The following is a 23,141-nucleotide window of genomic DNA, read 5'->3' as shown; positions in this document are numbered from 1 at the left end:
ATGAACAAATGCTCAGAATCTATCTGTTCACAAGATCTTGCTGAAAAATGTGCAAGGTTAGGCCTTGAAAAGCCTTTAAGGAAAGGGAGTTTATAATTCTGGAGCAGCAACCCAGGACTCCTCTTTTTGTGACATGATGGGATGAAATTAGCAAACAGAGAATATGAAGGCTGCATTTAACTGAAGACTTGTGATGGAATTTTAGAGGAGGTGTCTTTAAAGTCCAAGCTTCTTAGGATTTTTAAATTATAGATTAATATTGCCACCTTTACCTGTGCCCAGCACTAGTGTAATTTGCTATCTGTCTTCCCCCTCCTCTAAGAGACTTGTTGCTATAATCTGTACCAGCTAAACCTTCAAACAATTATCAAGTGCAAAAAGTATATTAGACTAGAATTCAGGTTACAAAACCATGAATGGGAGTTGTTGCAGTCAAACATTTGCAAGTAGAACAGATATTTTTCTTGTTGTCACTTCAGGCTGTGTGGAGTGTAGTGGTAAAATCAAATGTACCCTAACAATGAAAACTTCAGTGAGTTCGGTAATAGCATACAGGGGTACCTCGGGTTAAGTACTTAATTCGTTCCGGAGGTCCGTTCTTAACCTGAAGCACCACTTTAGCTAGTGGGGCTTCCCGCTGCCGCCGCACTGCCGAAGCACGATTTCTGTTCTCATCCTGAAGCAAAGTTCTTAATCCGAGGTACTATTTCTGGGGTAGCAGAGTCTGTAACCTGAAGCGTATGTAACCTGAGGTACCACTGTAAAGGTGTTCTGATGTAAATTCCATGGTTTCCCCTTCCTCTGAAAACCATATACCTAAATTAAAATTGAATAGCCTTTTCCACAGCTTAAAAGCTTTGCTGCTCTGTTTCATCATTGCATGCAATTTTGTTTGAAAAAGTGTCTAGAAAGTTTCACCCTTTTGACCATTGCTTGTAATGATCATACAGTGGTACCTCGGGTTACATATGCTTCACGTTACAGACTCTGCTAACCCAGAAATAGTGTTTCAGGTTAAGAACTTTGCTTCAGGATGAGAACAGAAATTGTGCAGCAGCAGCGGGAGGCCCCATTAGCTAAAGCGGTACCTCAGGTTAAGGACAGTTTCAGGTTAAGAACGGACCTCCGGAACAAATTATCTGTATTTCTAAGCCTTAATCCTGAGAGAGTGAAACATGCATTTATTGTCACATGGCTCTTTACTATCAACACCTGCATTCTTCCAGGGCATTCTCCCCACCTTACCCCTAGACAGCAGGTCTTCTGAGTGCTGGGATAGATTAATGATACTTTTTGGTACCATTGATGGACAAGGCACAGGGAGACTTGGATGCCTCTTCTCTTTCTCTTGATTCTTCTCCTTCCTATCAGGAACATACGCTGGGGTTGGTCAGGTTGGCCCCGGGGTGGGGACCAGAAAAATCACACCTCTCTACTCTGACCTACCCGTCGCTGCACTCTCCTTGCTAAGGGTCATGGCAAAAGTGAGATTGGAACCAAGGACTTCCGAATTTGTAGCTCAGCCTCTTTGTCACTACAGGGGTACCTCTGATTAAGTACCTAATTAGTTCTGAAGGTCCGTTCCTAACCTGAAACTGTTCTTAACCTGAAGCTCCACTTTAACTAATGGGGCTTCCCGCTGCTGCCGCGCTGCCGGAGCACAATTTCTGTTCTCATCCTGAAGCAAAGTTCTTAACCCGAGGTACTATTTCTGGGCTAGTGGAGTCTGTAACCTGAAGTATCTGTAACCACTGTATGTTACACTGGCTCAGTATTTTTCCAGAAAAAAGCAACATGTTAAGATACGAAGGGTAGCCACTCATCCGATGCACACAGTGGACGCATGCCAGGAAGTGGCAGCCAAGTGGTCTCCTTGGCACATGCCTCAGAGTATTTAGGAGCTGCACCTGCCCTTCATGTACCCTTCATACATTTACTGCAGCAAACAGCACCTGTACCATCACTTGAGCTGCGGCAAATATTGTAACGTGTGAAACCTTTTGCTATTTGAAGACAATGCACCTTTACCAGTTGCAAACTCCATGACAGCAGTGGGAGGTGATGGGGAAGGGGATACTGTGGGCTGCAATAGCAGGTGGGCATCCTTTCTGTCCTTAATTAAAAACTGCTGCAGCTGTTTGACACAAGTCTTTTTGGTGCCATGCCCCTGGAGAAATCAGCTGTGAAATCCGCTTAATGAGTGAACCCATACTGTGTTACAGTTTGGCATCCTTGCATCAGTTAATTTATAGGTAATTCCTGCAGGGAGGCTAAATAAGAAGGAAGAAAAGTTCTCTCGATTGTGATTTGTCTCATGCTTCTACCACGAGAAGATATAGTGCAACAATATTTGATTAAGAAATCCCCCATTTACGTTCATGATTTTGGTACAACGACAACAACAACAACAACAACAACAACAACAACAACAAAAACAACAATTTATTTATACCCCACCCATCTGGCTGGGCTTTTCCATTGTGATTCTCAGTTTTTAAATGCATCATCCTTCTTCTCTCCTTTTTTTTTTTTTTTTGCTTTCCTTTGAGTAAAAAGGATAACTCTCTACCCCTTTAGCAAATCTAGGGGACTTGTCAAAAGAATGTGGTTTTGATGAATGCCTCTCTAATACAACATGAAGATTTTGCTGACCTGTTGACTGCAAGAAAACGTCTTTCTTTTTTTAATCAGAGTGAAAACCTGGATAGTATGGTAACCATACCAGACATCAAGCTTCACAGCAACCCTTCAGCTTTCAACGTCTACTGCAATGTGCGGCATTGTGTTCTGGAGTGGCAAAAAAGGGAGACCTCTGTAGCCTTGGCTTCAAAAAACATGGTACAGAGTGGTGATTCAGACAGTGAGGAAGAGGAGGAGGCTAAGGAGCCGCCTATCAAGCTTCCAAAGGCAAGTAACCCCGCTGACCACGTCAAGCCAGTGGCGTAGTGTGGGTTGTCAGCACCCGGGGCAAGGCAAGTAATTTGCACCCCCTAACCCGTGGATTTGCGCCCCCCTAACCCTAACCCCCAGATGTTGAGCCCGGTGCGGCCGGCCCCCCCACACCCCCACGCTACGCCACTGCATCAAGCTCCCATGTAAAAGGCATAATAATAGTCTTCGACATGTTCTGTAGTACAGAACTCAAAGCATCTCACTGTAACGGGACTTACTGTATTGTGTTTTAGATAATTGAAGTTGGACTCTGTGAAGTGTTTGAACTTATCAAGGAGACAAGGTTTTCTCACCCATCTCTCTGTTTGAGAAGTCTGCAGGCCCTTCTGAATGTTCTTCAAGGCCAGCAACCAGAAGGTCTCCAGTCAGAACCTCCTGAAGTTCTAGGTAATGTTTCCTGCAATTTAACTTCTAATTTTTCAAACAAAACAGTAACAGGGAAATATTGATAAATCTTTAAATCACAATTTATGGGGTGTATGTCTGGTAGCTCACAGGGAGTATTTGTATAGTTCTTTTATTTGAAATATTTTTTTACCCTGCCTTTCCTTAAAATGATCAAAGCTGCTTATAACCCAGTGCAAACAATTAAAAATACAAGTAAGAATAACAGCTAAAGAGGAAAAAGAAACAACAGGTAAAATGATTCAGAATCGTAAAAGGAGATTACAACGGCAGCGTAGTCCTGCGTGATTATGAATGTTTCCAGAGTTTTCTTCTGGCAATCGTATTGCCTTTGTTCTTCTAAGATTTTCTCCAAATGTATTTGCAGAATAAATGGGTAACATAAGGGTAATTTAACAGAAACTGATTTTTAACATTGCTAATTGTATGAAGTGTAAAAAATTGATTTGCAGTGTCATGAGCAACTGCTTTTAAAGATAATTCAGCAACCGCATTAAAATTTATTCACTTTGCCTTGTATATACAAGTAGACCAGTGTGATCTTCATTACATTTGAAACAATTTTAAAGCTATTTTAGCTTTATGAGTGTTTCATGTTGAAGAGGGAAGGGTGGAGGGAGAAAACCTAATGCCAAACTGCTTCAATAGAAGGGCATTTAAGCCAGTTTTACACCACATAACCCACGTAGTGGTCACTGATAATTGTTTCTGGGTTGAATCCAGCAAAGTCATTGTGTGAGCAGAATGACTTAGAATAATAGAATTGTAGAGTTGGAAAGGGTCATCTACTAGCATGGGACTTGAACTCACAACCCTTTCTTTAACCAGTTCTCTCTTATCTTTCTATCTTTCTATCTTTCTGTCTTTCTATCTTTCTATCTTTCTATCTGTCTATCTCCTTCTGTTCTCATTGCATGATAGAAATAGGGCTAATGTTTATTTATTTAATTTGGGGCATGGGACACAAATTTACATGCTGAAATATATAAAACATGGACTCTTACATGCTATAGCAACAAATCTGTTATAGTATCTGTTACAGTTGTACCTCATTTTGCAGCCGGGATCTGTTTCGGAACCCTGGCTGCTAGCCGAAAAGGACACAGGGCAAAGTGCCGTGTCTGCTCATGCGTGGAGCGGTTTGCGCTTCTGTGCATGCACGAAGCACGATTTAGCGCTTCTGCACATGCGCAAGCTGCAAATCCGGAAGTAACCCGTTCCAGTACTTCCGGGTTTGCAGTGGACATTCGCCGGAATGGATGCTAGACAAGGCAGATGTTCGCGGAGGTATTACTGTATTACAAGTTTCATTCTCCACAGCCAAAGTAGTAAGGCAACATGTTTTGAGTGATTGGATGACTCTTTTCAAGCATTCTGCTGTAAACTGAGTGGTTCTGCTTGAAAGGCAGAGAACCTCTTGTCAGATAGATGTATGTCAGTGACATTGAACACAGTATTATGTGTCTTGCATATCCTTTAACCATTGAGTATTCTCCAGACTTTGGGTTGAACAGTTGAGGATCTGAGTTCTTTCTGATGCTGCATGGATTCCCATTTATTTAAAAATACTTTCATTGAGCAGTGTTAATTTTTTTAAGGATCCAGGGCAAATCATCAGCATCGTTGCTCTTTCACTTTTCCAATAAAGCTCCTATCTTGCAAGGCATTAATTGCTACTTATTTATTTACTTGTCTATTTTATTAACTGTATTTATAAATCACCCTTCCCCTGAAGGAACGTAGGTTGATGCGCAACAAACGTACAAAATTCATAACACAAGCAGTAAAAGCACATTACTAAAAATAAATATTAATAACTCAATAAAACACTGATTCAAACATTGTTGCTGAGGATTAAACATCCCATGGTCAAACTACAAAAGTATGGGAAGATATAAATATCTTGAATTGACATCCGAAGGACAACAACAAGGCCGACAGGTGTACCTCTAAGGGAAGATGATTCTAGAGTCAGGGCCCCAGAAAACAAGAGCCGTCCCTTTTACGTGTCTCTTCCTCCCAAATCCTAATAGGGACCATTTGATCTTAAGGATTGTGTTGCAATGGAGGACGTGTTCCTGCAGATGTTTGGTCTCCAAGCTGTTCAGGGCTTTATAAATGATTGCTAATACATTGAATTGGGCCCTGTAGTGAACAGTCAGTGCAGATTCTTTAAGACTGGATTATTGTGAGCAATATAGCATCTTACAATACTAAACAGAAGTTCACAAGAGCATGGATTACTAATGGCAGGTTATCATAACAGTACTTCTTGAATCGGTATTAGTTATCGTTTGTGATGACTCTGCTTTTGTGTAAATAACTCTTTGTTCTATCTTTAGAGTCTCTGTTCCAGCTTCTTCTAGAAATCACTGTTCGGAGTACTGGAATGAATGACAGTACTGGTCAGTCTTTGACAGCACTTTCATGCGCTTGCCTCTTCAGTCTTGTAGCTGCATGGGGAGAAACGGGACGAACGCTTCAGGCAATCTCCGCTATCCTTACCAACAATGGGAGCCACGCTTGTCAAACTATTCAGGTCTTTGATCAAAATTTGGATTATTGTGTGGGTTGATGGCATGCATCTGTTTCTGTCTCTGATCCCAAGAAATTGCTTGATGTTTCCCAAATCAGAGATGGCCAGCTTGAGTGCTAAGAATTGCATTAGAAATATTTTGAGACAACAGGCCACAGGTGGTAGTGGTTTGGAGTTCACTGCAATTGGCCTAATAGAGCTTGCCCTTTTCATGGATGCAGCACATGCCGTATGTTTGACAAGTATTTGTCATGTTATTCTGAAATGTGTTTGGAGTGAAATACCTGAAACCTTTCCTTGAGGAATTATAATATAAGTCTTTAGTTGAAATTCATTGCACTGGATCCAAAGAAAAACACAATTGGTTCCAGTTGTCCAAGGAAGCTTTGTACTTCTGTTTTTGGAAAGCAAACCAAGGTTTGAAAAGTGGCTTGTGGAGTGGTGGGTCTGCCCCTCAAAGGGAAAAAATAAAAAACCTCTGACTGAGCATCCCTTTGGATCCCAGCTGTAATAAATATGGGCTTCTAAGTATTTGCTTCCTTGTTTGACCTCGCCATTTCAGGCTTTTATTTTCTGGAAACCCGCATTTTTGAGATTCTCAGAGCAACCTTAGGCACGGTGAGAAATGCTCACTAGTAGATGTTTTGTGCTTTTGCTTTTACCCTTTTCTTGTTACAGCCACGGGAGAAATTACATAAGCGGGAGGTTCAGGCTGTGACCCACCTGAAGCTTGTGCCTATCTCCCATTATGTATTCCTTATTTAGTTATCAGAAAAAGCAGAAATGCCATTTACGTGTGCATCTCTTTCTCACTTCTGCTTATAAAATCTGGAGCTGCTCTTTGAAGCTTTCAGATTGTAAAGGTTTCTGAGAACTTGCATTTTTGTTTCTTTATCATAGACAGTTTTTCCTGCCTTCCGTGATGCAGAATGTTCTAAAGGCAGTTGACAAAGACTGAAATAAAGTATCATAGCTAAAATATACAACTACTAAGGAGCACCATAAGATAAATACCTCTATTTTCCAGCTAGGCAGCTCTCCTTGACCTTAAGCATAATTAACAGGAATGAAATTACCCTCAAACTGTGTGGAACTTTCAAGTGAAACACATCGAAGATTTGAATGTAAATAACTTTGTGAAAGGGAGGAATAACGTGTATGTGTCTTATGGGTTAAATCCAGAGAAGAGTGTCACTGCAGTGTCTGCTCATTCAGTGGTGGTTTCCTGGCTTCACTCCAACCCCTTGAATCCTTCCCACATGAGCCACTGGGGGACTATATAGAAAGGGTATGGGGGACTGCAGCAGGTTAGGGAAATTGGAAGTATTTGATGAGACGGCCTTCTGTAAGCGGAAGTGCCCTTTGGCTCACACAAAATGCCTTTGGATCCAAGCCAGTGTTCATTCTCATGAAAGACAACTGCTTATAGCAGAAAAATAAGTAGTCATTTGCAGTACAGGCTACTGATTAACTCAAGTTGTCACTTGGAACAACTGTCCCTGATGCTAGGCAAAATCCATTTCCATAAGGTAGGTTAGGTGTTGAATGAACTATCACTGAGTCTATATAATTTAGTATTAACTTTCAGGTAACTGCACTATGTTGTTGTTTTCCATTTTTAGGATTGGTGATTTAAAGTTTTCTAGTAAGTGACAGTGGTTATCTTTCCCCCTGTTTAGGTGCCAACTATATTGAATTCCCTCCAGAGGAGTGTACAAGCTGTTTTGGTGGGCAAAATACAAATCCAAGATTGGTTTAGCAATGGGATTAAGAAAGCTGCCCTGATGCACAAGTGGTCTTTAAAGGAAATCTCTGTAGATGAAGATGACCAGTGTCTCCTTCAGAGTGATGGTTACTTTTTGTATTTATTATGCAAAGATGGACTGTACAAAATCGGCTCTGGCTACAGTGGGACAGTCAGGGTAATTTACATTTTGAGCTTGAACAATTTTCATGAATCTGTTTTTAAACGAGTAAAACTCATTTCTATTTATTTCATTAAATTTATATCCTGCCCTTCCTCCCAAAGGAGCCCAGATGTATTGAACATCTGGACATGAAGGTTCATCGGACAAAGAATTGTCCACAGTTTACCAACTCGTTTTTAAAAAGTTGCTTTTTTTGTATGACTGCTTTATAGATGGCCGCTTCAATAATTGTATTAAATTGCAGGGTCATATATACAACTCTACATCTCGCATCAAAAATAGAAGAGAGAAGAAGTCTTGGTTGGGTTATGCTCAGGTAGGCGGAATTTGAAATCAAATACAAGAAATTGATATTAAATTGAATGAGCTATAATGTAGGCGAAATTGGACCAAACACTGTATAATTCATTATAAATCCATTGGTGTAAATGGAAAGAAAGTAATATAATTTGAGCTTATAATTCTAAAATATAAATTAAACTTTAAAATGTACATGGTGGCTAATGTAAAATAGGAATCTATTCAATTTTGATACTTACCCAAAAATATTGTACAGGACTTGAGGTGGGACAAAGTTCACTTTTAAAATGGCCATAAAAGGTATCTAAGCACATGGCTTGGCAACAATTGAGCTGGGTGGCAAAATGTACTTTTCCTACTTGTTCCTCATTTTTGCTATGGCATAGTGAAAATATGTACAGTCATACCTCGGATTGCGAACGTGATCTGTGCGGGAGGCACGTTCGCAACCCACAGCATTCGCAGCCTGAAGTGCCACGTCTGCATGTGCGCATGAGGCGATTTGGTGTTTCTGCACATGCGTGAGTGCCAAAACCCGGAAGTAACCCGTTCCAGTACTTCCGGGTTCGGTGCGGTCCGCAACCCGAAAACGCACAACCCACAATGTTCGTAATCCGAGGTATGACTGTATAGCATGTCACTAGATGTCTCACAACCTGCAATTGTTACAGGAAGCAATCTGGAACTGCCCACCCCTCCCCAGTTACAAATATCTTGACTAAAACCTCCATTCTCTTGTCCATTTATCTCTATGGTCTATATTGTATCTTTGCTGAACTGTTGTTTGATCATGGGGAACAGTGGAAGATGAGATCTGTAGGCTAAGTGCTTAATTCATAATACTGCTGGATGTTCTTCCTTATCTTTTGGGGGAAGGAACAGGTTTCTATTGGAATATGAAGGACCACTGAGCGTATTTTCCTTTAAATGTTTCTTTTGCTTATTATCTACTCTTGGGAATAAGACATTCTAAGCCAGATAGATGTATAAATAGAACTGTTCTGTTTACCTTCCTATTGCTTTGTATTGCACTGAACTGCAAATATAATGACACCATCTTGTCAATATGGAGTGTCGGCACGCATCATGTGAATCCTATGATGCATTGTGCTTATTTAAGATTGACTACTTAAACTTCAAACTAACTGCAAAGCAATCTGTTAAAGGTGGTATATACCCATGAATGAGTGTGCATACATCCCTCCACAAAAGGATAAGTCAGTTTCAAAACAGGTAAAGCAGGAAAAGATGAAATAGCATTTATTTATGTTACTGTGAACACATTCTGGAACTTTAATGGACAGTTATTCATTATGTCTTTGTAGGGTTACTTGTTATATAGAGATGTGAACAATCATAGCATGACAGCCATAAGAATCAATCCTGAATCTTTGGAACAAGATGGTACAGTAACTTTGCCAGGTACAGAAATGCTGATTGGCCCTTATGACTGCTTGTAATATTACATTGTGCATGTCCTTGTTTTATAGTGTTCCATTTTACTGAAAATACTGATAAACTTATTGCTTATGATTTAAGCTTCACATTCTGGACAAACAATATAATACATTAATGATATGATCATGATACTGTCAGAAATGACCAAACCAGAGTCTGTCTCCTGATTCATGACCGAATCAACATGGCAAATTAGAGCCTTTTAAACGGACATTAGCATTTAAGCATGACAGGGCTATATTATTTCACAACACATTCTGCTGGGTTTCCTCAGTGAAAGAAGAAAAAACAACTCTCAAAACCAATGTATCAACTTTCTACAAACGATTGTTTTCCAAAACTTTCCCTCGAAGTGTAAGTGTGCATGGAATGGCACATCTGCTGCTGCAGACCATAGTCTGCTGTCAAAGCTGCTGACAGCTCTCCCGTCAACTTGTGAGATAACACCAACACCTGGAAACGCAGCAAGTAGCTGACAGTGAGCAGTGGCTTTTACATGACAGAATGAGGTCTGTGCTATGTCTCTGTGTTACACCAGTGATGTTTTTCAGGGCTCTGGAAGATCAGAGCTGCTTTGTCCCACCTTGAATCCACAAAGTTCAGTAGCCTTGGCATGTCTTGACTCTGCAAGGCCCAGCGCTGAAGATTGTTTTGCTTTTTTAAAAAATCAGTTCCACCGATGAGCATGGCGTTGTGCTGTAGCCATTTGCAGAGAGCCTTTCTTACTAAGGACTGAGCTTTCAGAGAGCTTGCCCATGGCATGCCTCCTAGCCTAGCAGGCTCCACTGTGGGAGGCAGGTAGTGGAAAGCACTCTAGTGGCATTACTGCACCGAAGTTTGAAAGCTTAGTAGTTCCTTAGGGCCGTGAAGGCAGCCTGACAGTCTATGCTGTCAATGCAAGGAAGTGTGCCTAGACCGTTCCTCAGCTGCTCCCAAACTTACTCCGAATATAACCCCTCAGTGGATGTTTGTGCCAGGAGCTCACGGTATCTTGACTCATAAATAAACCACTGTTTTCCTACAGCTATTAACTATGAAGTTCTGAATCTAAATTACCGATATGTTTATTTAGCAATAGTTAAAGTGTCAGTTTTAACTAGCACATAATTGTCACTGAATATGTACATTCTACTTTGTTGATCAGTAGGTGTTTCCTTTTTGTTTCTTTTTTGTAATTGCGGTGTTTATCATCTAAGCATGCAATAAAAGAATAGCTTATTGATCTGAATTCTATTTATGTGCTAAAATATATCGAAGCTTCAGCAACTTCTCTATACATCAATAAAATACTTAAGATGTTACGTTGTGTTTGCTGCAATTGTGGGAACAAGGCTACTTTGGATGTATTTTCTGTCTGTGTAGAGTTATTTACGTCAATGAATCATTTATGGAAATTTGGAGGGTAAAGTATTTAATGTGACTTGATGTTGCATAATGGTGTGTTCTATACAGATTGCCAGGCTGAAGGGCAAAACATCCTTTTCACTGATGGAGAATATATTAATCAGATAGCAGCTTCTAGAGACGTAAGTATGATACCTCCTCTGATATTTGTTTTCAAGGACTTTTTGTCATGAGTTATTGAATAATCTAAATTCTGGCCTCCAAACTCTGCAGTTATTGTACATTCTTAGCATGTTTAATGCCATTAAAATATGCATCACAATACTCTTGTCATATTTAAAAGAGAAATGCATGGGAAGAATGGCTATCCCCTAGACTTCTTAAATGAATTAAATGCATATTTCAGGAGCTTCCAAATTTTATGTTGTCTGACTTGTACTTATTCGTCTTAATTGGAGATTACTCCTGACTATTTTGAGTTTGTATGGTGCTGCTTGCTGTTATCACTTAGCCATTCTTTATCTTCTTGCACATCTGTCTTAAGGATTCTTCAGTGCCAAATATTTGCCCGCTGGCACATGTATCCATGTTGAGCATCTGGTGTTATAGTTTAGCTCTCCACCCACATCATACTTCTCGGGGCTGTTGTGCTCTCTTAACCATTCTGATCTTCAGCTGTTGAATAAATTTTGCTGCAAGTCTTATAAAATGAGTAGTGCAGTGGCTTGCATAAAATTGGAAAGCCTGTTTCTCTAACAAATACACTAGTTTGCATTATTTTGACTTAACTTATGGAAAATATGCCATTTTAATGTTAGGATCCCAAGTGCCTTGATCATTCTCATTGGCTATCTGTTTTTTATTTCATTTTAAAAACATCTTCCCTTTAAGATATTCAAGGAATTATTATTATTAATTATATCCTTTTAAATGCTTTTAATAAACACCTTAAAGTCAGATTTTTAGTACTTTAACTTAGAAAAAACCTTTACCTCAGTGTCTTTGATAGAGAGCCTTGAATTGGTTTGGAATTAAAAGTATAAACCATTTAAAATCAAATTTTTATTTGGCTGTTCTAAAAGCAGCCTTCCTTCTCATTACCTTGGTTTGTCTACACTTCTTGAAGAGCTGGGGATGATGTGGGGTGAGGAGTGCAATCCTTTTCCTTCATGAGAGCGGCTATTACCTCTGGGAAGGTGAAATATACAGGTTCAAATTTACCTGTATGCCTTCCCTTCTGCAGCTAGTGACACCTTCATGGGAATGACTTTCAAGGTGAAATGTTTGAACACCTCTCTTATGCCACAGCACAATCCAAATCCACCTACCCTAGCTGCTTTTAGGAAAAGAAAAAGAGGTCAGGAGACCTAAACATGGATTTCTGGCATCTTTTATAGTTTTGCCTTAAAGAAGGTTTGCTTTGCCTCCAAGACACAAATGACAAAAGAAGTCCAATATTTTGTTTGATAACCTAAACACCAATTCACTTGTTTGCAGGGAGGAGGTTTGCCTGGGAAGGTAGGTGAAAAGCATGTAAAAGACCCTAATACTTTTGATAGCATTTCAGCACATCTGACATGTTAGCAGATGGTCTGTGCTTTCTGCAGGATTCAGATAAGGGCAAGTGTTAGAACTGCAAGGTATCAAGTAAAAGTGGGATTCCTTATTTTACTAACAAATAAGCTAACATGTTAAACTCTTGGGAAATGCTGCAGAAAACTCCCAGTTCTTGCTAGTTTCCTGAGCACCTAGATGCCAAAATGTAACTGATAATCAAAGGACTGGAAGTATTTTGTCTTTTAAAAGGGAACTTCATATATTTTCAGAATGTAGGAACTTAAACCTGGTTGTTTACTTTCAGCACCTTTCAGTTGCTTCTTTTTTTAATAACCAAATGTATAACAATATTCTCTGCATATAAAATTGATGTGCAGATATTCATACGGTTTAATGAGCTTTGCTTATATATTGTGTGAGTTAAACATTGCATTGGCAGTTAGGAGATAGGAATGTGCAAATATGAAAAAGCTTTAAGTTATGGACTAATGTGTGTTCTTTTGTTTGTTGTGTTTGCACCGTTATTCACATTAATCGGCATCTGACCCTGCATATATCTTATTTAATGAAGGAGTTGCTAAAGATTCACAGTACAATCTAGGAAGAACAAGATTGTTCTATCCTTCTGTGACAATAATTATTGCAAATTGTTGAATATTGTATTGTTATTTGTTGCAGGATGGTTTTGTAGTTCGAATATTTGCAACAAGTACTGAGCCGGTGCTACAACAAGAACTGCAGCTTAAGCTTGCGCGAAAATGCTTACACGCATGTGGTATCTCATTATTTGATCTGGAGAAAGACATGCACATTATCAGTAAGCAATCATTTCTCTATTTTCCTGTTCCATGTTTAATAAATTGCAGAGAGCATGATAGTTTGATTCAGTATGAAGAAGCATCCAAAAGCAAAACATACTTTAAAGCTGAAAAAATAAGGGATAGGTTTGATGCACTTATATAGGTTCACAAATTATTTACCCTATGTGGGTCAGTGGTACCATTATTTCCACAATTCTCAATTATTTGTCACGGTTTTTTTTTAAACCAATTATTTTTATCCTCCAATGTAATATTTGTTTGTAATCGTAGTGTAATAGAGTGTGTTTCACTATTTCCTGCCCAGGAGTTGTGTTTGAAATGACACAATATTTTGTGTAAGATGTTTGTACTTGAACATTTGAATGGACACCAGTTGCACAAAACTGAACCCATGGAATGTTTGAATTTGACACTGAAAACACCTGTGTTTGAAAAGCATTGATAGCTAATAGCAGCTTTGTGTTTGTAGGTACAGGGTTTGATGAAGAGTCAGCTGTTCTAGGTGCAGGAAGAGAATTTGCACTAATGAAAACGGCTAGTGGAAAGGTATTTGAAACACTTTTGTGTTAACCCAACTCCCCTTGGCTTGCAGTAGTGCTGTTTGGGAGCTGGGCACAATGTTATATGTGGGCCAAACTATGTGATTCTCAATGAATTGTAAGTAGCCTTTCTTCAGCGTTTTCTTTTCCGAATCCAGACATTCAGGCTTTAGTCTGCAGAGGAAGGCTAGCAAAAGGAGAGGGGTTATTTTTTAGCAGGGAAAAGTACCAGATGAGAAGTTAGATAACACCCACATAGACCCCATGTGGGACTTCCACTTCAGAATGTGGCCTGCCTGCCCAGCTGCATTTTCCAAAAGAGAAAAAAGTTACATGGCATTGTGTGGATTGTGAGTCACTCTTTTCTGAATTGTTTTATATAATAATAATAATAATAATAATAATAATAATAATAATAATAATAATTTATTATTTATACCCCACCCATCTGGCAGGGCTTCCCCAGCCACTGTGGGCGGCTTCCAAAACAATATTAAAATACTGTAATACATCAAACATTAAAAGCTTCCCTAAACAGGGCTGCTTCAGATGTCTTCTAAAAGTCTGGTAGTTGTTCTCTTTGACATCTGGTGGGAGGGCGTTGTGCCACTACCGAGAAGGCCCTCTGCCTGGTTCCCTGTAACTTGGCTTCTCGCAGTGAGGGAACCGCCCGAAGGCCCTCAGTGCTGGACCTCAGTGTCCAGGTAGAACGATGGGTGTCCGGATAGAACAATGGTTTCCTTTGTGAAAGTTCCTCTATATACTTAAAGAGCAACCTGATGAGGTAATGTATTAGTGTGTAGCAATTGTTCTCAGTGTTTTTCATAGTTTTGTAAGTAAAACTTCATTCATTGCAAACTGGCTTTGAGTAAAATTAACATACCCACGTAGAAATTTGTCAAACCGCTTTTCTCTTTCTTTTTTTTACATTGATTGAATGTTATAATTCAACTAATGTTAGTGTCTCGCCTCCCCTTCAGATTTATTATACTGGCAAATACCAGAGCCTTGGAATAAAACAAGGTGGTCCTTCAGCAGGGAAGTGGGTTGAGCTGCCAATCACCAAATCTCCAAAGATTGTTCAGTTCTCAGTTGGGCATGATGGCTCACATGCTTTACTTGTTGCGGAGGACGGAAGCATATTTTTCACAGGCTCAGCAAGTAAAGGAGAAGATGGAGAATCAAGTAGGTTTGGGGCGTTTGTGATGCCTGCATTAACAACCATTAGAGAGATGTTCCAAAGTTTGAATGAGTGCTTTCTTAATTTTTGGTTCTTTGTGTTAGGATTCATAGCCCCTTTTCACCTGGGTGATATCACAATTTGTGCTCTCCAAACACTGAAGCGTTCCTCCTGTGAATAAAGAAAAAGGTGGAAATTTATTTTCTGAATGATACTGCAAGTAGCTCAAGTAGAAGACACATCTAGTGGTGTGATCATCATTTTGTGTGAGCAGTGCTGCTCTCTATAGAAAACAGCATAATATATTTTCATCCCTGATTCTTATTACAGTATACAACTTGGAAGCAACATTTTAAAAATTATCGTCAAGTCTCACCTTAAACTTGCACATCCTAGTCCTTGGAATATATGCAACAAAGCCATACTCAGAGTAGACCCATTTAGTTCCTTGATTTTAGTGGGTCTACACTTGGTAGGACTAACTTTTTATCTCCCCTCCCCCTTGCCAGACATTATGTGTGTATTCTACAATAGTGTTAGAAACACGGCGTTGTGTGTACATTTTTATGCTATTTGTGTGTATGGGGTGGACTTGCTTTGATATGTTTGCTCTGAAACATTTTGAACAGGATTTGCAGTTAATAGGTCACAGTGATAACATTGTTTGCTTTGTGCCTGGAAGTTTTCAAAACAAAACCTTAGCCGTTTATATGCTGTTGATTTGAAACCTCATATATGTGTACTGCTTTTCATGCCTCTCTGAAAATGGAAGAAAGCATAGAGCTCTTCATAGTCTCATGATGACAGTGCTAATTCTTTCAGTTTTGACTTTGAATATGCAGAAATACAAAAGGTAGAAGTATAATGGATATCCACTATCTTCCTTTTTTATATGTATAAATAGCCTAGATTTTCAATCACATTACCATTTGTTAAACAAATACATTTATTTTCTTAGCGTCATGTTAAAACTTAGATTTTCTAATGTAACACTTTCCCCTTCTTTTTAAGCCAAAAGTAGGCGGCAGTCTAAGCCATATAAGCCCAAAAAGATTATCAAAATGGAAGGAAAAATTGTGGTATATACTGCATGCAATAACGGGAGTAGTTCGGTTATTTCAAAAGATGGAGAACTATACATGTTTGGGAAGGACGCAATTTACTCTGATGGCACAAGTAAGTTGATATTGTAGATGTTTTAAAGAACAATTGACTTGATAAAGATAAATAGTTTGTACTATATATGTAACTGTCCAGTTGAAATAACTTGCAGAGGGGTTATGTTGTGATGCTGTGTGAAATTAGTTTTATTTTCATTGTTGTGTAAGCATTTGTGATGTTGAGCTGTTATTCCCCCTTGGTAGAAACAGACATTATTAGTAGATGTTGGTCCATTGTTGGGGGTGGGAATACAAAAACTATAGGTAAGAAAATAGCCTATTAGAATAGGCTAGTATATCCCAACTTTGACATCTTGATTGGGCCTAATCATGGTATATTGCTTTTGGTCTTAATAGCTTCTTGTCCTTCTACATCTGAGTTACAGTGCAGATATATTTCACAGCAAGGAAATGTTTGCCACTCAGATGTGTGTTTATCTTTCAGGTTTAGTAACAGATTTGAAAGGCCACTTTGCAACTCAGGTAGCCATGGGCAAAGCTCATACTTGTGTGCTGATGAAGAATGGAGAAGTCTGGACATTTGGAGTGAATAACAAAGGACAATGTGGACGAGACACTGGCTCCATGAATCAGGGAGGAAAAAGTCAGTATTATTTTCTGTCTCATGGTGCTTCATTGTCAGAAACGATTTTTCTCTATCACCATCTCTTCCATCTCACTTTTTGATGCTTGCTATACTATTTTTCTTCAATACTGCATGCTCCCTTGTTTTTATAAAAATTCAGGCTATTCATGTTTTGTATTAATCAGTTGCTTTCTTTCCATCTTGCCTGTAGTAGATGCAATACCTGTCCTGCTTATAATATCATTTCCATTATTTATGCTCCTTAATCTGAGCAGCTTCGGTACAGTGGTATGCAAAATGTAAAGATAGCATCTGTTACAGTTCTTAAGAGCCCGAACTTTACACATTTGTGTCAGCTTCTATGTGCATGCCTCCCCCCAGTACCTTTATTTTCCAGTCAGGCAAACTAGAGGTCTTACCACAGTTCAAATACACTTTCCAGCTAGGCAAAGAGGGCAAAGCCAATGAGAGGGAACAGGGACAGGTGAGAATCCCAAAGGCTGAATAGAGAGGTTTGTAAAGCCACATTTGGCCCCTGAGTCTGAGGTTTCCCACCCTTCATCTAAACCTAGGTTTAGATTGTATGGAGCTATCTGCAATGAGTTGTACACTCTCTCTCCCCTTTCCTCCATGTGTGGGATTAGGGAATAAAAGCTTGTGTTGTCAGTTTTGACTAAATCATATTTCCATTATGCATGAACTTTAGGAACCCAAACTTTGGTTTGCTGAACAAAGCAGGATAAAAGCATGGTTCGGAGTGTTGGCTAGTGTTAGAATAAACCATAGCTCCCAAAGTGTGTATTTAATGGAGAACTGCAGGTTACTCGGATCTGAAACCAAAATCTCACTCCTCTCCTCTAATGCCCCAAGATTAGGAAGGGAAAGAGGAATTCAGGTGCCCGAGGTTTGCCATGGCTCTTTCCCAGCCACCTCAAACCACAGTATATAGTTGCTTTAGAATGGCTGAGTTTTTTGTGTCGTACATTAGGAAAGTCTTTAACTTTATCCTTATTCTTATATTCATTTATTTATATGCCACCTTTTTCCCTGACAGGGATTCAAGGCGTCTTACAGATAAAATAGGAAAGGATAAAAAATACAGGGGGCAAAACACCAATCATTAAAGAACACTTAAACATTTATAAAATTAAAACTATATATAAATATAAAAGATCTATTAAAAACTTACAGATAATTAGAATGCAAACAGTTTGGCACCAGCCCTTTCATTAAATGCAAAGCCCATTGGAACAAGAAGATCTTAACCTGCCGGCAGAAGGACCGCAAGGAGGGTGCCAGTCTAACTTCTCTAGGGAAGGAGTCCGGGAGCAGCCACTGAGAAGGCCCTGTCCCGGACCCATACCAAGTGTGCCTGTGAGGGTGGTGGAATTGAAAGAAGACCCTCCCCTGAAGATCTCAGAAACTGGACTTGTTCATATGAGGGAATATGGTCTTTCAGATAGCTTGCTCTCTATACCTAGCCCTGGTCAACAAGTTGGCTGCATGTCTTTGCGCTAGTTGACATTTTTGATCACTTTTCAAAGGCAACGTAGAGTGTGTTACATTAACACAGCTTTAGCTGGACCTCGTAGACACACTTAAAATACTTCTCTCCAAACATAGTTTTCCCATGTGATTTCTGTACTGCTTTGCTGACTTGCCAGATCTGTTAATGGTTGTTTTCTCTCAGGTTTCGGAGTGGAGAACATGGCGACAGCAATGGATGAAGATTTAGAAGAAGAGCTAGATGAAAAAGATGAGAAATCCATGATGTGTCCACCAGGCATGCATAAATGGAAGCTGGAACAGTGTATGGTGTGCACCGTTTGTGGGGACTGCACAGGCTATGGAGCAAGTTGCGTTAGCAGTGGACGTCCTGACAGGGTTCCTGGAGGGTAAGTAAAAATGCCTAATATGTAGCTGAACAATACTTTATTTATATGTAAATTTATGTAGGGGACTAACCCCCCAAATACTATTCCGTGAAAGAAAGCATACCCATATAGGTGTTGTTTTTTTTAAAAAAAGAATATCTGATACTGTTTTCTAAGAAGAAATTCTGAATTGCTTATAGCTGTGTTCATTTCACAGACTGGAATGTATTGTTTTCTGGTTAATAGTTAGGCCAATATGTGTGCTGGATGACAGTGCTTTGAAAAGCGGGAAGACCTGAGTTTTAACATGCAGCAGATACCTGTAAAATTCACCAAAAACACACACTTGGCAATTGTTTTCACTTGGATCCAGACTTTGTTTCCCCCAGTAAAGGGGGTGTGTGGCTTCTGCTGATTTCCGCCTCCAGTCCACTGCTCTGGAGGATTGGTAGACCCTCCAGCACGTGGCTGGGTGGAGCAGGAAAATTGGTTAAAATTGCTACCTCCCCCTTTCTGCCAGTGGGATTCTTTGAATGAATCAAAAGGCTGCCACGAACAAAAGAATCCTTCTATATTTGCAGATAGATCCAAACATAGCTACCTCCACATTTGCATAACTTTGATCTTCCATTTTTCTCAGGAATCTTATTTTCAGAGCTATGCTGTTTAAAAACAAATTACCTCTATATTTAGGGACTTGGGGGCTCTGCCTCCATGCTCACTTTGCTTGCCCAACCCCCTGCCTCGATTTCTGTGCCCTGAATTCAATTGTGCAGGGTGAGCCTGGGCTTGCTTCTGCTGCTGATTCTCCCTGCCTTTTTGGCCAGTGCCTGCGGCTGGCTGTCCCTGAGTGAGTGTGGTCACTGGAACAGGGCAGGATGAAAGGTGGCATGAAGCCGAGCCTGGCTGTGTAGAGGAAGGAGTGGGCTGGAGCGCTTGCTGCCCCCTCCAACGTAGCCGAAGCAGCTCCAGCTTTCCACAGCCAGCTAGTGGAGTTGCACAGAGCAGTCAAGGTTCCCCTTTCTCTCCCCCAGTAGTAGCGTTGCCTGGCTGTGCATCACCTGGGTAAGGAAGGGAGAGCGATCAAGACTCTTAGTGATGGAGTCTTCATGAATATTAGGCACATACCTAGTCTCTACGCCTCTCTGGTCTTTACCCCGGACACTGAGATCCAGCACCGAGGGCCTTCTGGTGGTTCCCTCATTGCCAGAAGTGAGGTTACAGGGAACCAGACAGAGGGCCTTCTCGGTAGTGGCGCCCGCCCTGTGGAACGCCCTCCCACCAGATGTCAAGGAAATAAGTAGCTATCTTATATTTAAAAGACATCTGAAGGCAGCCCTGTTTAGGGAAGTTTTTAATATACAGTGGTACCTTGGGTTACATACGCTTCAGGTTACAGCCACTTCAAGTTACAGATTCCGCTAACCCAGAAATAGTACCTCGGGTTAAGAACTTTGCTTCAGGATGAGAACAGAAATCGTGCGGTGGCAGCGGGAGGCCCCATTAGCTAAAGTGGTGCTTTAGGTTAAGAACAGTTTCAGGTTAAGAATTTACCTCCGGAATGAATTAAATACGTAACCAGAGGTACCACTGTATTGTTTTTAACACTTGATTGGAAGCCGCCCAGAGTGGCTGGGGAAACTCAGCCAGATGGGCAGGGTATAAATAATAAATTATTATTATTATTATTATTATTGTAGCTGCCTTACGCAGAATCGGAGCGTTGGTCCATCTAGTTCAGAAGCGTCTACACTTACAGGCATTGTGTCTCCAAGTTTTCACACTGGGCTCTATCTTAGCCCTACCTGGAGATGCTGAGATTTGCACCTGGGAACCTTCTGCATGCAAAGCATATTTTCTACCACTGACTGGCAGCCCTTTGCCAAAGGGACTAACAGCAGCAACAACAATAAATAAATAAAATTTAAAACTTATCTTCAAGTTGCTAGCATGAATTCTATAGGTTTTAGGCTCTCCAGACCCTGTCCCCGCCTTTAAGTCTTGGAAGAGTGTGTGATTATAGTCTAGTGCAAATATAGTGTATAGAGAGAGAGAAAAAAATTATTCACACAGAATTTTGCTTGCAGTGATATGATGGATTGTGAAGTTCAACACTGGAAGTAGGTGGTATGATTTTACGCTTGTGAGTTAAAAGGCTCTCAAGATAGCCCTCCTTACGTGGTATTCTCTCAGAGCAGGTCACTGGGAGTTAGGGAGAGTATATTTTCTATGGTGTGCTTTTGGAATGCATTGTCAATGGGAAGTCATTGATACAAGAACTCTCATGGATACAAGAACTACTTTGAGGCTTTTCCCCCCAACTGAAATTTTGAGAGATTAAAAATAATAAATAACTACTACCTCTGTTCTTGTTGGTCTTTGCTTGAGATGGTTTTTTGCAGATACACTTTTGTCTGTATTTGAATTGCATTTGGCTTTTAAGTGATTTTTATTAATTACGTTTTTTGTTGTGATTGCATACTTTTGCTTTGTAATCTGCCTTGAGAGGGCATTTGCCATTAAAGGTGGCCTAAAAGTCTTTTGGATTAATAATAATAATAATAATAATAATAATAATAATAATAATAATAATTTATTTGTACCCCGCCCATCTGGCTGGGTTTCCCCAGCCACTCTGGTCGGCTTCCACAAAGGCCAAAAATACACTAAGATGCCACACATTAAAAACTCCCCTGAACATTCCCTACATAAATTTTATCAGGGATTGAGATGCCAAAGACTAATTACAGGCAATATTGCTGATTCTATCTGGGAGCACTGAAGTATGAAATATATTTGTGGCACAATGAGCAAACCATGGTTAAGAGCTAAGTGGATTTTGATCTTAGCTATATGCATGGGTGTTGAGAGTGTTTCCTCTTTGGGTAATAAAATATCTGCTTTCTTCAGAATCTGTGGTTGTGGTTCTGGTGAGTCTGGCTGTGCTGTATGTGGGTGTTGCAAAGCCTGTGCTAGAGAACTAGATGGCCAGGAAGCAAGGCAAAGAGGAATTCTTGATGCCGTAAAAGAGATGATACCACTGGACCTTCTGCTAGGTAAGTGATTTGAAAATGGGAAACATGGAAACCTTTGGGAAGGGGTTTAAGCTTAATGTTACCAGTCATTTCCTTGAGCTGACTTTGTGCTGCATTTAAAATCAGTCTTCCTGAAGAACTATACTTAAATGTTGTACTGTGGTTTAATTTAAGAAATTTAAATATGCTCTGGGTGTTTTAATTTGGGATGAAATTTAGTCTTGAGCCAGAGATGTTAAATTTCTGGACAATTTGAAGCCATGGATGAAACCTGGGTGATATAAATCTAGATCGTACTCAAAGTATACCCATTAAAATCAGTGGATTTAAGTAACTTTGACTTAAATCTATTAATTTCAAAGGGTCTACTCAGAGTATGACTAACATAGAGTATGACTACAGTATAACTAAAACTGTATTAAAAAGCATTTCACTCATCTGCCAAAAGAATATTTCTTTAGGGTTTTTTAATTTGTTTCTTAGTATTTCCAATTTTTCCTTTAGTAAAAAAAGTTTCAGAAAAAACAGCCAGCTCCGGACAGTTGGGGAACACTTCAGAAGAGTGCAACTTAGAAGCAATGGCAGGAACAGAGAATTGTCTAATACAGTCATACCTCGGGTTGAATGTGCTTTGGGATGAGCACGTTCGAGTTGCGCTCCGCAGCAACCCAGAAGTAACGGAGTGCGTTACTTCTGGGTTTCGCCGCTTGCGCATGAGCAGACACTCAAAATGACATCATGCGCATGTGCAGAAGCGTTGAAAAGCGATGCGTGCGTGCGCAGACGTGCCGTCGCTGGTTACGTTTGCTTCTAGATGCGAACGGGGCTCCGGAACGGATCCTGTTCACATCTAGGGGTACCACTGTAGAGTGATCCCCCTTCTATTCCTAAAATTGTTTTTTTCTCATGCAGATTGATAAAGCACAGCACTCTTCCGCAGCTATATCTTTGATTCAGAGCCTTACTTTCTTTTTAAAGTGCTTTAGAAATGATAGTATGCATTTCATATGCTGACAGTATGAGAATTCACGGTTCCCTTTCTGTTTTTCTCCAGCTGTCCCTGTGCCTGGAGTTAATATCGAAGAACACCTCCAGTTGCGACAGGAAGAAAAGCGGCAGCGTGTGAACAGGAGGCACAGATTGGAAGAAGGGAGAGGTCAGCAGAACTAGCTTCTATTTAAGACTTAAGTCTAAGTGGATAAACATAATTCTGAGAAACTGACGTACAAAAATCAGCTTCTAAATCCCAGAAATGAATGTATAAGGGCTGTGACTACAAACCAGTCTGAGATTATATTGCTGCTTTGTTGGGCTTTAATGGGAAACAGAGTCACAGAGGCTGACGCCTTTCCACAATGAATAGCTAAATCTATCTTCCTGAGCTACTGCAAAAACTTGGAATCTACTTTCCCCCAAGATGAATCTTTTCTGTGCAATCTGAAACATCTCTTACAGCAAATAATCTA

The 23,141-nt window shown here is 40.0% G+C and overlaps 1 protein-coding gene across 41 annotated transcripts in view; it reads left to right on the top strand.

Moving 5' to 3' along the window:
- The window catches only part of MYCBP2 (MYC binding protein 2), a 136,105-nt gene that overhangs the window by 14,925 nt on the left and 98,039 nt on the right, over positions 1 to 23,141 (top strand). For all 41 annotated transcript variants that reach the window (XM_083737678.1, XM_083737677.1, XM_083737699.1 and 38 more), the window contains exons 3-17: positions 2,692 to 2,907; positions 3,186 to 3,339; positions 5,700 to 5,896; positions 7,573 to 7,815; positions 8,066 to 8,137; positions 9,447 to 9,543; positions 11,032 to 11,105; positions 13,159 to 13,297; positions 13,771 to 13,847; positions 14,821 to 15,025; positions 16,032 to 16,196; positions 16,626 to 16,784; positions 18,457 to 18,661; positions 21,551 to 21,696; positions 22,730 to 22,831. In XM_083737678.1, coding sequence (XP_083593804.1) covers positions 2,692 to 2,907; positions 3,186 to 3,339; positions 5,700 to 5,896; positions 7,573 to 7,815; positions 8,066 to 8,137; positions 9,447 to 9,543; positions 11,032 to 11,105; positions 13,159 to 13,297; positions 13,771 to 13,847; positions 14,821 to 15,025; positions 16,032 to 16,196; positions 16,626 to 16,784; positions 18,457 to 18,661; positions 21,551 to 21,696; positions 22,730 to 22,831 — 2,251 coding nt within the window. The remainder of the gene's footprint in view (positions 1 to 2,691; positions 2,908 to 3,185; positions 3,340 to 5,699; positions 5,897 to 7,572; positions 7,816 to 8,065; positions 8,138 to 9,446; positions 9,544 to 11,031; positions 11,106 to 13,158; positions 13,298 to 13,770; positions 13,848 to 14,820; positions 15,026 to 16,031; positions 16,197 to 16,625; positions 16,785 to 18,456; positions 18,662 to 21,550; positions 21,697 to 22,729; positions 22,832 to 23,141) is intronic.

This window comes from Podarcis gaigeae (assembly GCF_964106915.1).
Source record: "Podarcis gaigeae genome assembly, chromosome: 4".
Classification (NCBI taxonomy): Eukaryota; Metazoa; Chordata; class Lepidosauria; order Squamata; family Lacertidae; genus Podarcis; species Podarcis gaigeae.
This window is presented reverse-complemented; position numbering and strand designations above follow the sequence as displayed.